The sequence below is a fragment of the Elephas maximus genome, chromosome 2, assembly GCF_024166365.1.
Source record: "Elephas maximus indicus isolate mEleMax1 chromosome 2, mEleMax1 primary haplotype, whole genome shotgun sequence".
NCBI classification, from domain to species: Eukaryota; Metazoa; Chordata; class Mammalia; order Proboscidea; family Elephantidae; genus Elephas; species Elephas maximus.
The window spans coordinates 224,487,624-224,500,626 of NC_064820.1; the positions used below are offsets into that span (position 1 = coordinate 224,487,624).

General features: G+C 46.2%; 1 protein-coding gene across 4 annotated transcripts in view; it reads left to right on the plus strand.

The window, feature by feature from the left end:
* The window catches only part of BACE2 (beta-secretase 2), a 125,378-nt gene that overhangs the window by 49,250 nt on the left and 63,125 nt on the right, over positions 1–13,003 (plus strand). For all 4 annotated transcript variants that reach the window (XM_049874907.1, XM_049874909.1, XM_049874906.1 and 1 more), the window contains exon 2: positions 5,561–5,649. In XM_049874907.1, coding sequence (XP_049730864.1) covers positions 5,561–5,649 — 89 coding nt within the window. The remainder of the gene's footprint in view (positions 1–5,560; positions 5,650–13,003) is intronic.

Below are 13,003 nucleotides of genomic sequence, written 5' to 3' on the forward strand. Positions count from 1 at the left end.
TTGTTACCGGAATAAGGTTCTTGCCTCTCACTGGTCAAGAATGAGCAGGTAAGGCACCTTGTTTTCCACAAGAGCAAAGCTTTATTGAAGAGGCTTGCAAGCGGAGACAAGGAGGGCCTAGAGCAACGCCTAACTCCGTCTCACAGAACAAAAGATGGCAGCTTTCCAAGATGGCGCCTGTCCCGGAGGCCTCCGAGATTCATAGCAGGACTTATTATGGGGTGTTGCGCCTGCGCAGTCTCTCACTCCCCTGGTCCGATTCCCCGGATGGGGCTGCAGCCCCTCACTGGCCCTGGTGGAAAGTCACACAGAGGTCACAGGTGGATGTTCTGCGCATGTCCCTTGGCCTGGTTTTCTCCAGCTGCTTCTGAAAAGGCACTTTAAAGAAGTTTTAGATACTATTTTTAGATACCCTGCCCCATTGTTCTGGGGAATGGCTTTGTTTTTGCGCGCTGGCCCATTTCTTGTTACTTTGTTTGCAGATTTGGGGGCCCCCGTTCCCTGTCTTACTAAGTCTCTAGGTTCCACACTGAACCCCCTGTTACCTCCCTGATAATATAGTCTGTTTCTCTTTTACTTGCTTCTCCTCTGGCTACACCAGACTCTTTGCTGTTTCTCAAACAGGCACCCTCCGATCTCAGGGCCTTTGCTCCCTGTCTTACAATCCAGGGCATTCTGGAACTGGCCCTTTAAGTTGATTGTAGTTCATACAAAATCAGAAATGAGTTATTCGTGAGGGCACTGGACAGTATCGTCAGCACAACTAACCCTTCATTTCAGAAAGTAATTTAACAACTCACATTAGCTGACTGAAACCCTCCTTCACCTCCCCAAGTGGGTTTGCCATGCAGAGGCCCAGGTTCCATGCTTGGCCAGTGCACCTCAGGTGCAGCCACCACCCATCTATCAGTAGAGTGGAGTGTTGCTATGATGCTGAACAGGCATCAGTGGAGCTTCCAGACTAAGGCAGACTAGGAAGAAAGGCCTGGCAATTTACTTCCAAAGATCAGCTCATGAAAGCCCTGTGGATCTCACCTGTCCCAAACACAACCCAGTATGGAAGATGGTGCAGGACCAGGCGGCGTTTCGTTTCATTGTGCATGGGGTCGCCGTGAGTCGGGGACTGACTCCATGACAGCTAACAACAACAGCATGAGAAGTTTGTTCTTGCCTATTGATGCTGAATATAAAACTGAGTGTTACTAATATTGCATTGCCTGGAATTACTGTTGGTTGTTCACTTGACTGTGTGTGTACTTAGAAGATTACCTGTGATCCGTATTGAAATGAAACAACACTTGAGATAGGGCAATAACAATGGAAAAATGAGGTAGGTGATAAAGAATTTACTTTTTTTTTTTTTGTATTTTCCCCACTTATTGCCCACTAGCTATGTTGTACAAATGGGGCAGTGAGTGGAGAAGTCCTAAGAACCCTCACCAACACTTATAATTTTAGGGGCAGATGGCCTGGGCAGATGAGTGGACAGACACCGAGGATCCTTGAGCCTCTGAGCCTGAGTTCTCAATAGCTGTTCCTAGAGCCCACGTGCTGAGCTGGGAGGAAGAGGGAAGGGAAGGAAGACCTGAAAAAGCACAGAGATGGGGAGTGGGGATGAGGCAGAGTGTGAGAAAACCAATAAGAGACCCCCTGGGGGAGCAGAGATTAGAGGAACAAGCCCAATGAAGAGCCCACCCCACAAAAACTAAAAAAAAAAAAAAAAAAATTGAGGGTACCGCTTAATTTTCTCTAGCGAGTATGGAAGATTTTAGGAAGGGCTGCTGGAGAGAGTCCAGCAAATGAAGGAGATGGCCATGGGGTCTGACTGTTGAAAGACAATGTTCCAGGGTGCAGCGCCCACCCAGGGAGAGGACCTGGCTGGGTGGCCTCATGAGGAGCTGTTAGGTGGTACAAACAATTACCACATTTTTATGCAGATAAAATGCACCTTCTATGTTTGTGTGACTACTGTTCCCTCCTCCCGCCAGGTATCTTCCTAAACTCACTACATAATTTTTTATAGCAACATGTAAAAAAAATTAGCATAACAGAGCTTGTGAAAATATCTTGTGGGGGGGGAGCAGTTTGCAAACAAACATAGAAGGCCTTATTTGCGTAAAAATACAGTAATGCTCTTGGCTGCTAATCCAAAGGTCGGAGATTCAAGTCTAGCCAGAGGCTTCTTGGAAGGAAGTCCTGGCAGTCTACTTCCGAAACATCAGCCATTGAAAACCCTGTGGGGCACAGTTCTACTCTGACACACATAAGGTTGTCAACAATAGAAACTGGGTGGCCTGAACCCTGAAGCAGGCTCTGTGACGACGGCTCAGGAGCAAGAACAGCCCAAGACTGCCAAGAGCTCTGGCTGGCAGGTTCCCTCGCCCCCGTGTGGATTGGTGTGGATGGCAGGTAGGCCCCACATGAGGTGGGAAGGAGTCCGGGATTATTCCTGCAACACACAGTGGGGCAAATGAAAAGGTAGCCTGGAGCTGCCTGTATTAAGCATGAAGCAACATAGCACTTAACGCAGACATACTAGAGAGTAGAAGAAAAAAGAGCTCTGTCGTGCAGAAGAGAGGAAATTCCATGAATATATCGTGCTATAGGTATACTTCACCAAATGGCGAATTCAACAGAATACAATAGAAAGATGAGGTGAACTGAGTGAAAAGGAATTTGCAGCAATAAGGAAACAAGGTGAGGAACGAGAAACATTCCTGCAGAACCAATAACTGAGCTAGATACAGCCAGGAATAAAACCAACAAGTCAAAGAATAAAACAAATTTTAAACAAATGACTGCTATAAAGGGAAGGCTCAAAATAAATTCAGTGAAGACAGAGGAAAAATCTGAAGAAATTAAAACAAGAAGAACTACAGTAAAACCTGCAAAAAGCAGAACCTGGGTAAGGCAGAAACCTGTCAGAGAAGGAAAACTCAAATATTTTCTACTAAAACTAGCAAAAGAAAAGTGGCAAGACTGCACCCTGTCAAAGGCAGAAAACTTGGAAAACCCAGGTGAAGAAGGCAGTCCCTTTGAGTTCCAGCTCTCACAGGTTTCACAATAATAGATATGGAAAACTAAAATGATGGTAGAATAACTGAATAAAGACCCTAACAAATGAAACAGAAAAGTCTTCGGAGACAAAGTACCAGAAAATTCGCCTGAAATTTAAATAACAGAAAAGCAAAGAAAATTTGAATCTTTAGGTTGAAAGGTCAACCTCTTTTTCTAGGAAAATTTAATCGGACCAACCAATATTAATATATATTGTGATAAAGGTATAGAACTTTATGGATAAGGAAAGGATTCTTCAATACCTAAGCAGAAAGAGAGAGTCACTTTCAAAGAGAAAAATTAAGGCAAGCCTCAGTTTTCTCCACAGTACTAAGTGTCAGAAGACATTGGATAAATACCTGTAAGGTATTATGGGAAAAAAATACCCAAACACAGGCAAATCTTTATATAAGGTATCTTAGTCATCTAGTGCTGCCACAACAGAAATACCACAAGTGGATGGCTTTAACAAAGAGATTTATTTTCTCACAGTCTAGTTGGTTTCAAGTCCAAATTTAGGGCATCAGCCCCAGGGGAAGGCTTTGTCTCTCTGTCGGCTCTGGAGGAAGGTCCTTGTCCTCAATCTTCCCCTGGTCAAGAAACTTCTTAGGCACAGGGACCCCTGGCCCAAAGGACGCACTCTGCTCCTGGTGCTGCTTCCTTGGTGGTATGAGGTCCCCAACTCTGCCTGCTTCCCTTTCCTTTTATCTCTTGGGAGATAAAAGGTGGTACGGGCAGCTCCCCAGGGAAACTCCCTTTACCTTGGATCAGGGAGGTGACCTGAGTAAGGGTGGTGTTACAATCCTACCCTAATGCTCTCAACATAAAATTACAATCACAAAATGGAGGGCAACCACATAGTACTGGGAATTATGGCCTAACCAAATTGATACACACATTTTTGGGGTGGACATGATTCAATCCATGACTTAAGGCTAAAGGTCGTGGAGAGTCATCCTCAATCAGTAAAGCACTCGGGGAACATGGCACCCATCTTGGGATGGGCCTCATGGGTTACTGAGCAAAATTTAGCCATCCGAGGGCTCGATGAAGAAGCTCTGGGTGGAAGGACTGGTGGGAGGTCGTGAGGCTGCTTCCTTAAAGAACGATGACTAAACAACTGCCGGAATTCTGATAAACTTTGAGAACATAAAAACAACAGTGTAACATATTGAGAGGCTGGTTAAGACAGAGATTCTTGAGATTTAGGTGTGTTTATCTCATCTTCTTCATGGAAGGATGATGTTGCCAGACAATAGGTAAAAATTATACGCAGGTAGGTCAAAAGAAGAGGCAGTGGTGGTTGAGTGGTAGTTCTCACTTTCCGTGCAGGAGACCCAGGTTCGATTCCCGGCCAGTGCACCTCATGTGCAGCCATCACCTGTCTGTCAGTGGAGGCCTGCATGCTGCTGTGATGTTGAACAGGTTTCAACAGAGTTTCTTGACTAAGATAGACTAGGAAGAAAGGCCTGGCAATCTACATCTGTCAGCCACTGAGAGACCTATGAATCACAATGGTCCAGTCTACAACCGATCATGGGGATGGTGCAGGACCAGGCAGAGATTAGTTCTGTTGTGCATGGGGTCGCCGTGAGTTGAGGGCCAATTTGACAGCAGCTAACAACAGATATGGAAGAGGGATCTAAATCAGGGCTTTGAACCTGTTCCTTCTGATTGGAACCCCTATGGAGAATTTGCATTTCTAACAAGTTCCCAGGAGATGGTAATGCTGCTGGTCAGGGACCGATTCTAAGAACCACTAGTAGAGCAGTGGTTTTCAAAATTTATTGTACATAAGAATCATCTGGGAACCATGTTAAATGTGGATTCTAATTTAGTATATCAGGGGCGGAAATGCAAATTGTCAGTAGGGATCTGAACCCGAATGAATCAGTTCAAAGCCCTGACTTAAATGACCAGGGTAGAAGCCCAGAGCTGAATGAGGGGTTTTTAGGAAATACTAGTGGCTTTTTTTTTTTAGTGGCTTAAAATGGAAACCCTGGTGGCGTAGTGGTAAAAAAATTGTTTTTAGTGGCTTAAAGGAAACCCTGGTGGTGTAGTGGTTAAGAGCTACAGCTGCTAACCAAAAAGTTGGCAGTTCGAATCCACCAGGTGCTCCTTGGAAACTCTATGGGGCAGTTCTACTCTGTCCTATAGGGTTGCTACGAGTCAGAAGCGACTCGATGGCAACAGGTTTGGTTTGGTTTTAGTGGCTTTAAAAAAACTCCTAGTTATGTAACTGAATTTATTTTCTTTCAAAGCTTTCTGTGGGCAGGATCAAGGTCAGTGTGTATCTGAAGCAAAACTGTTTCCCCCTGCCTGCAAGCTTCTTCACACACTGTGTTTAGATTTCAGCTCTACAGCAGCTTTGTTTCCATTTGGTGTTAAGTATTTTCCAACTGGTAAATTGTTATTGGTGCTTAGCTTTTAAAAACTTATTCAAGAGTATTGCCTTGTTCAGGTAACCTGATGGTTTCTGTTTTTTTCTCCTTAAAAAAAAAAGCTGCAGATCCTCGTTGACACGGGAAGCAGTAACTTCGCTGTGGCGGGGGCCCCACATTCTTACATAGACTCCTACTTTGATGCCGAGAGGTAAGTGGTGGATCGGGAGCTCCAAGGGGCCAGGTTTTGGGTGCTGCTTGAATTGGCCTACTTCAAAATGGGGGGAAGCAAAACCGCCATCTGGCTGCTTTTGTTTTAAGGTTGGGAGTGTGTGTGCATGCATGTGTGCATGTGCGTGTGGTGTGTATGTGTGTGGTATAGTATGTGTGTGTCTGTGAAGGTGAGTGGTGTGTGTGGTATAGTGTGTGTGTGTCTGTGAAGGTGTGTGGTGTGTGTGGTATAGTGTGTGTGTGTCTGTGAGGGTGTGTGGTGTGTGTGGTTGGTGTGTATGTGGTATAGGGTAAGGGCGTGGGGCCAGTCCCCCAGCTGGAGAGACGATGGAAGACTACTTTGCATTGTCCCTAAGGAGTTTAGTAGGAAGGATCCCTGGTAGTGCAGTGGTTAAGTACTCAGCTAACTGAAGGGTCGGCTGTTCAAACCTACCAGCAGCTATGTGGGAGAAAAGGCCTGGAGATCTGTTCCTGTAAAGATTACAGCCTGGGAAACCCTATGAGGCAGTTCTGCTCTGTCACATGGGGTCACTATGAGTCAGACGCGACTTGACAGCACACAACCACAGCTCAGTAGGGGTTAAGGTGTGGTTCATGGAAATCATTTCTGTGCAGAATGGTGTTTCGGGGTGACAGAAATCCATGACTCATCTGCAAAGGGGATCTTTGTGGTGCCCAGAGTCATTTCCTTGTGGGTACCTACAGGTGCTTCGATGCTGTCCACATCTATTACTGTGACCCTAAAGTTGACACTTTCTGCAGACGAAACAAGCTGACGCGCAGTGGTTGGCTTCTTAGGGTCATGGACCCTCCAGACTCAAAAGTGCTGCATCAAATTTCCCTCCTAGAAATCCTTTTTGTGCCTTTCCCATCTAACTTTTCCTGGCCACACTCTTTTGTTCCAGAGAATAAACCCCATCTGGGGAAAAGGATGGGGAATACAGCAGCTGGGAGGTTTCTGGAAATGCTGGGCTATTTTAGTAAAGAAAGGCGACCTGCTGGAGGATCCAGCCCTCTACGTGATGCAGAAGCCACGTCTCTGGTGGCAGCAAAAGTGCGCCTCTGCTGTGTACCTTGCAGCTGCTTTGGGGGTAGTGGTGATGGCTTGTGGGGCTACAGAGAAAGAGGTCAGCCCCTCCCTCAAGGATCCTATAGCCTGGTTTATGTCATGGCTTGAATTGTGTCCCCCCCAAAATATGTGTCAGCTTGGTTAGGCCGTGATTCCCAGTATTGTGTGGTTGTCCTCCATTTTGTGATTGTAGTTTTATGTTAAGAGGATTAGGGTGGGATTGTAACACCACCCTGACTCAGGTCACCTCCCTGATTCAAGGTGGAGGGAGTTTCCCTGGGGTGTGGCCAGCACCGCCTTTTATCTCTCAAGAGATAAAAGGAAAGGGAAGCAAGCGGAGAGCTGGGGACCTCCTACCACCAAGAAAGCAGCACCAGAAGCAGAGCACATCCTTTGGGCCAGGGGTCCCTGCGCCTGAGAAGCTCCTTGACCAGGGGAAGATTGAGGACAAGGACCTTCCTCCAGAGCCTCCAAAGCCTTCCCCTGGGGCTGACACCCTGAATTTGGACTTGTACCCTACTAGACTGTGAGAGAATAACTTTCTCTTTGTTAAAGCCATCTACTTGTGGTGTTTCTATTATGGCAGCACTAGATGGCTAGGACAGTTTATGACTCAGAGTGTTGGTGAGCTTCCATCGTTGGTATTCCAGAACGGAACTCCTGACCCGTGATTGCTCTGTGGCTGAGAAGGCTATTAATGTGACCAGAAGTTGTTGTTATAACCACAGACATGTGTGTAACTACATTGCCCCTGTGTACTTCAGTGCAAATGGTTAAGTGCTCAACTACTAGCTGAAAGGTTGGCGGTTCAAACCTACCCAGAGGCACCTTGGAGGATAGTGAGGGGTAACGTTTCTGTGGAAGGGGGAGAGAGGCTGGCTCGTCATGCTCCTGCCGCCCTTTGTCCCCTCCCATTCGGATTGGAAGCCCTGGTGGCACAGTGTTTAAGAGCTACCTCTGCTAACCAAAAGGTCGGCAGTTCGAATCCACCAGCTGCTCCTTGGAAACTCCACGGAGCAGTTCTACTCTGTCCTATAGGGATGCTATGAGTTGGAATAGACTTGATGGCAACCGATTATTCAGATTGGTGGTTCATGCAAATCATCTGCCCCCAAACCACCCCTCCCCCAGTTCCTGCTCCAAACTGCTGCTTTGTGGAACAGATCTAGAGTTCAGTGCAAGCCTCTCTCTTATAACACAAGGAGGCCCAGGAACCCAAGGGTCTGGAGTGGGTTCAAGCTTCTAGGTCAGCAGTTTTCCAGCCTTCCCCTGTTTTTCTAATGAGTGATTTGTAATGCCCTGAAATTAGATCCAAAGATGATATAACTTACCCACATAAACAATTCTAAGATGCCCTGGTGAGCAGCCTGGGTGACGGAAGCAGTTTGTGATCGGTTACTAACCCAGAAGTTGGCAGTTCAAACCCACCCAGCACCTCCGCGGAAGAGAAGGCCCGGCAAACCGCTTCCGTATAGATTATAGCCAGGAAAACTCTATGGTGTTAGCAGCTCTACCCTATAACACATTGGGTCGCATGAGGCGGGCTGCCTCAACGGCAGCCAACATACAGGATCACTTTTCAAAGAAAGCGTGTCTTACGCAGTCGCAAGCATGTTTAAAATTCCATGATGTGGTGTAACCAGTAACCAACTGCCGTGGAGTTGACTCTGACTCACAGTGACGCCATGTGTGTTGGAGTAGAACTGTGTGTGCTCCATAGGGTTTTCAATGGCTGAGTCTTTTGGAAGTAGATCTCCAGGCCTTTCTTCTGAGGTGCCTCTGGGTGGACTTGAACCTCCAACTTTTCAGTCAGCAGCTGAGCACTTAACTGTTTGCTCCACTCAGGGCCTTCCCTGATGTAATATAACCCGTTAACCCCTTGCCATCGCGCCCCAAAAAACCAGACCTGTTGCCGTTGAGTTGATTCTGACTCATAGCAACCCTACAGGACAGAGTAGAACTGCCCCATAGGGTTTCCAAACAGCGTCTGGTGGATTCAAACTGCCGACCTTTTGGTTAGCAGCAGTAGCTCTTAACCACTGCACCACCAGAGCCCCTGATGTGATATAGAGGGCAATAAAAGGAGATTAATTTATAGTAAAGTAATAGGTACCCCAATGTATAAACACTCTGGCTCAGCACCCCTAAGATACCTGTGAAATAAGGGGAGCTCAAGGCTATGTGAGAATCAACACAGACACGGCAGGGCCCAGTGTAGACAGAAAAAAGCCAATTGAGTTAGATAGACATAGACACCCAGGGCGGTGATTTTCCAAAATGGCGAGGAATGTTGATAAAGTCCCCCAAAACTGAAGTATCATCTTCCTTCAATTTATACAATAGCTTCATTCCTGGAACATTCCATGTATGTTAAAACTAGGTAAAAAAATACTCTGTGCGTATGTAAAACACTCTCTGTACTGCATGTGTGCTCAGATGATCATCAACAGGAGTCTCAGCCATGTGGATGTCCAGAGGGATTTGGGAAAGTGGCCCAGGACATGGGGCAATTCTTCATGCTGCACAAATGCCCTGGATATCACAGGGGATCCCTCGTTCTGTCCCACGAACAACCGAACACCAACCAACCAGTTGCCAAGGAGTTGATCCCAATTCGTGGAAACCCCACGTGGGTCCGAGTAGAACTGTGCTCCTAGTGTTTTCAATGGCTTGTTTTTTGGAAGTAGATCACCAGGGCTTTGTTCCAAGGTACTTCTGTATAGACTTGAGCCTCCAACCTTTTGGTTACCAGCTGAATGCGTTAACTGTAGACAGCACCCAGGGAATCCATACACAGCTCCCCAAATTTCCAAAACTCCCCTAATGGGCAGGACCACTGCACTGAGCACCACCCATCTTGGTTGCAAAGCATCCCTGGTCCTGAGTTCTTTCGACTGTACGGTTCTGGCCCATACTGCACGTTGACTCAGTTTGTTCACGCCTAGCATGGAATGCAGAACCTAAGAAGCAGAACATGAAAACTCCGTGATTACATATTTAGCCTAGTTTTTCCTCCCCCGGAGTAATTTTGTTTCTCGTCACGCATCCGTAGACACATGAAACAAGAGAAAGGAACAGGTAAGTACAGCGAGGCCAAAGTCAGGGTGGTGTGTATAGTGATACTGTGGATTTAAGTGTGCAAGGTTAGCACTGTGCATGGTAAGTGGCGGTTCTTTGGCTGCGGGATCTACGGACTGAGCAGCTCCATTGCCCGCACTCAGGGCATGAGGCACTGGTGGTTTGGTGGTGGAATTCTCGCCTTCCATGCGGGGGACTTGGGTTCCATCCTGGCCTGTGCACTTCAAGCACAGCCACCACCTGTCTGTCAGTGGAAGCTCGTGTGTTGCTATGATGCTGAACAGGTGTCAGTGGAGCTTCCAGACTAGAAGGAAAACCCTGGTGATCTGGTTCCAAAAATCAACCAGTGAAAGCCCTACGGATCACAGTGCTCTGACCGGCTACCTACTGGGGGGGTGGTGCAGGACCAGGCAGCGTTTCGTTCTTCCGTGCATGCAGTCGCCATCAACCTAACACCGACTTGATGGCAGCTAACAACAATGACTTAGACAACTAGGTGTCTTTTTCTTTTACCTTCTTTGTTCACTGTTTGGTTGAATTATGGTTCTCTTACCTGCCAAGCTTGCTTGGCTTACTCGATTGGCTTTTAAACCCATAACCAAGCTTGGGTTCAGGTGGCAGATGGTATCTATTTTTCTTAAAGGTACTTAAAGATTGGGCTCCTCCGGCCCCTTTGCACCTGATTTAATATGAACGTCCATACTTTCTTTGATGGTTGAGCCTTTCTGCCTGCTAATCCCACCAGAGAATTTAGAACAACCCCTGTAGGTAGACTCCATATCTGAGCTTTCTGAACGCTCAAGGTTCGGACCTCGTTCTCCTTTGGGAGGAGGGGGTAAATAAGAGAGACAAAAAAACCTACCCATGTCTGGGGGAAGCCCTAGACTTCCCCTCAATTGTCAGCTTTCCTTCCCTTGGCACTTTGGCAATTCAAGCCTCAATTTACCTTCCTAATTTGCAAGTAATACTGGTTTACTTATTAAATATAAAACGTCACCCACATCTTAGGCCTCTAGCCTTGATACCAAGGGCCCTGGTGGCACAGTGGTTAAGCACTTGTCTGCTAAACTGAAAGGTTGGTGGTTTGAATCCACCAGCTGCTCTGTGGGAGAAAGATGTGTCAGTCTGTTACCATAAAGATTACAGCTTTGGAAACCCTATGGGGCAGTTCTACTCTGTCCTGTAGGGTCGCTATGAGTCAGAATAAACTCGATGGCACACAACAACAACAACAATGAGCCTCGATCCTGCCTTTCTTTTAAAAAGAACCATTCTTCAAAAGGGCTATCAGGTTTCTTCTCAGCTGAATCCGATGGGAAGCATCATATTTCTTAGTTTTAGTCAAGTCCTATCAACTCAGAAGAATGAACAAGTCAGTCTTGAAAGAAATACAACCAGAACGCTCCTTAGAAGTGAGGATGGTGAGACTTTAGCTCTTTTACTTTGGACGTGTCATCAGGAAAGACCAATTGCTAGAAAAAGGACATCACGTTTGGTAAAGTAGAGGGCCAATGAAAACAAGAGCCACAACAGTGGACTCAAACTTACCAATAATCATGAAGACGGCTCAAGACCAGGCAACGTTTCATTCTTTTATATGTAAGGTCGCCATGAATTGGAGCTGATTCAAAGGCAACTAAAAATGACGACGAATTCTATCAATTGCATCCCTATTGTCATGCTTGTTTGCAGGTCAAATACTTGCTTAGATTTATTCTAACCATCTTTTATTTCCTTTCTTTGTTTCTTCTGTGCTTTTCATAGGGTTATAGTCAACATGGACTTACTGTTGTGAAGATATGAACACATTTTGTTTCTATGTAGATTCTGTGTCATGGATTTGTCTAATGCTTTCAGCTAGCTTTAAGGTTGGCCTAAGGTATGCTTTCCGTCGTCATATTTCATGGAATCCAAGAGAACGTTCTCACTTCCTTTCTCAATTTTAGACCAAGATTTCTTTTCTGAGATGTCGCTTCCTGCACTGTGATGTCTCAGTATTTGCTTTGTCCTTCTGATCTCCCTTGGTTATAATAAGGCTTCCGGTTGGGTTTGTCAGCCTCTGATTCAAGTCCCCCATCTTTGGATATTCACGTTTAATGCTTCCTGAAACATTTCCCAGTAATTGGAGATTTGGCTTGGGGTTCTTTGGCAAGCTGTCTTTGATTTATGGAATAAGACACAGTCAGGTTGCCATTAGTCATTTGTGAGCTGGTCCCCATCAGAAGCCCTCTTTTCATGGTGGTGAATGTTCCAGTGAGTTAGTGGATGGCAAAAAGAAGGTCGTGTAATTTTTTAAATGTACTTCTTTTACAGCCAAGATAATCACTTCTATCCAGTCGGCTTGATGAGAGATCAAATGCACCCATCCCTTGACCTCTGCAGGAAATTGAGGGTTTTCCCATTAGAATGTCTCCTTGCTGCTCTGCTCCATCTGGGAGGAAGCCCACCAAGCTTCACCTTAAGCTGTGCAAGGGAGAAATTTCTTTTCCTCGCCTGACACTTGTCAGTGGCATTAGGGAGTTAAAGAATTGCCTGGTGACCTCATTGAAAAAGGCTAAACTGGATACTGGAGATCAAATGCCTCACTTTTCCAAGCCATGATGACAGATAGGTTTGCCTGATTAAATAATATCTTCACCTGCATGTAGTTTGTCTGTCCAGGAGGGGACTTGCCCTTTTGGAACCCGGGAGCATATACCATTATTGAGGGTATTGATGAACCGCCAGTTAGGCAGATTGGTCGAGCAGCCCCTGGGCCGCCAGTGGCCCTATCCTGTCTAGCCTGGTGCCTGCCAGAACCACAGTAGAAGGTTAAGAGGGGTATTTGGTCATCTGGTCAACAACCCTGCAGGTAAACCCTGAAATGTACAGAAGCCCCCAGGGAAGTCTCAGGCTGGGTTCTTAGGGAGACGCAGCATTCCCTGGGTGGGGTGGTGTAGGAGAACTGAAGCTGACCCAAGGAGTCAATTCTTTTGAATTCTGTTCTCCCACCTTTTCATGCTCTCTGCTAACAATAGTAGGTTTCTTTTAATATAATAAAATGTTTTGCAGCTATTTTTCTCCTCAGTTCAGTTGATGTAACTTTTTAATCCCGTGTTCCCTAAATACTCATATCAGAGGAAGAACATCCCCTGAATTTGGTTCCAAGTGTTTTTATTGCCGTGAGTGGGCTTTTTCCCAGCTGCCC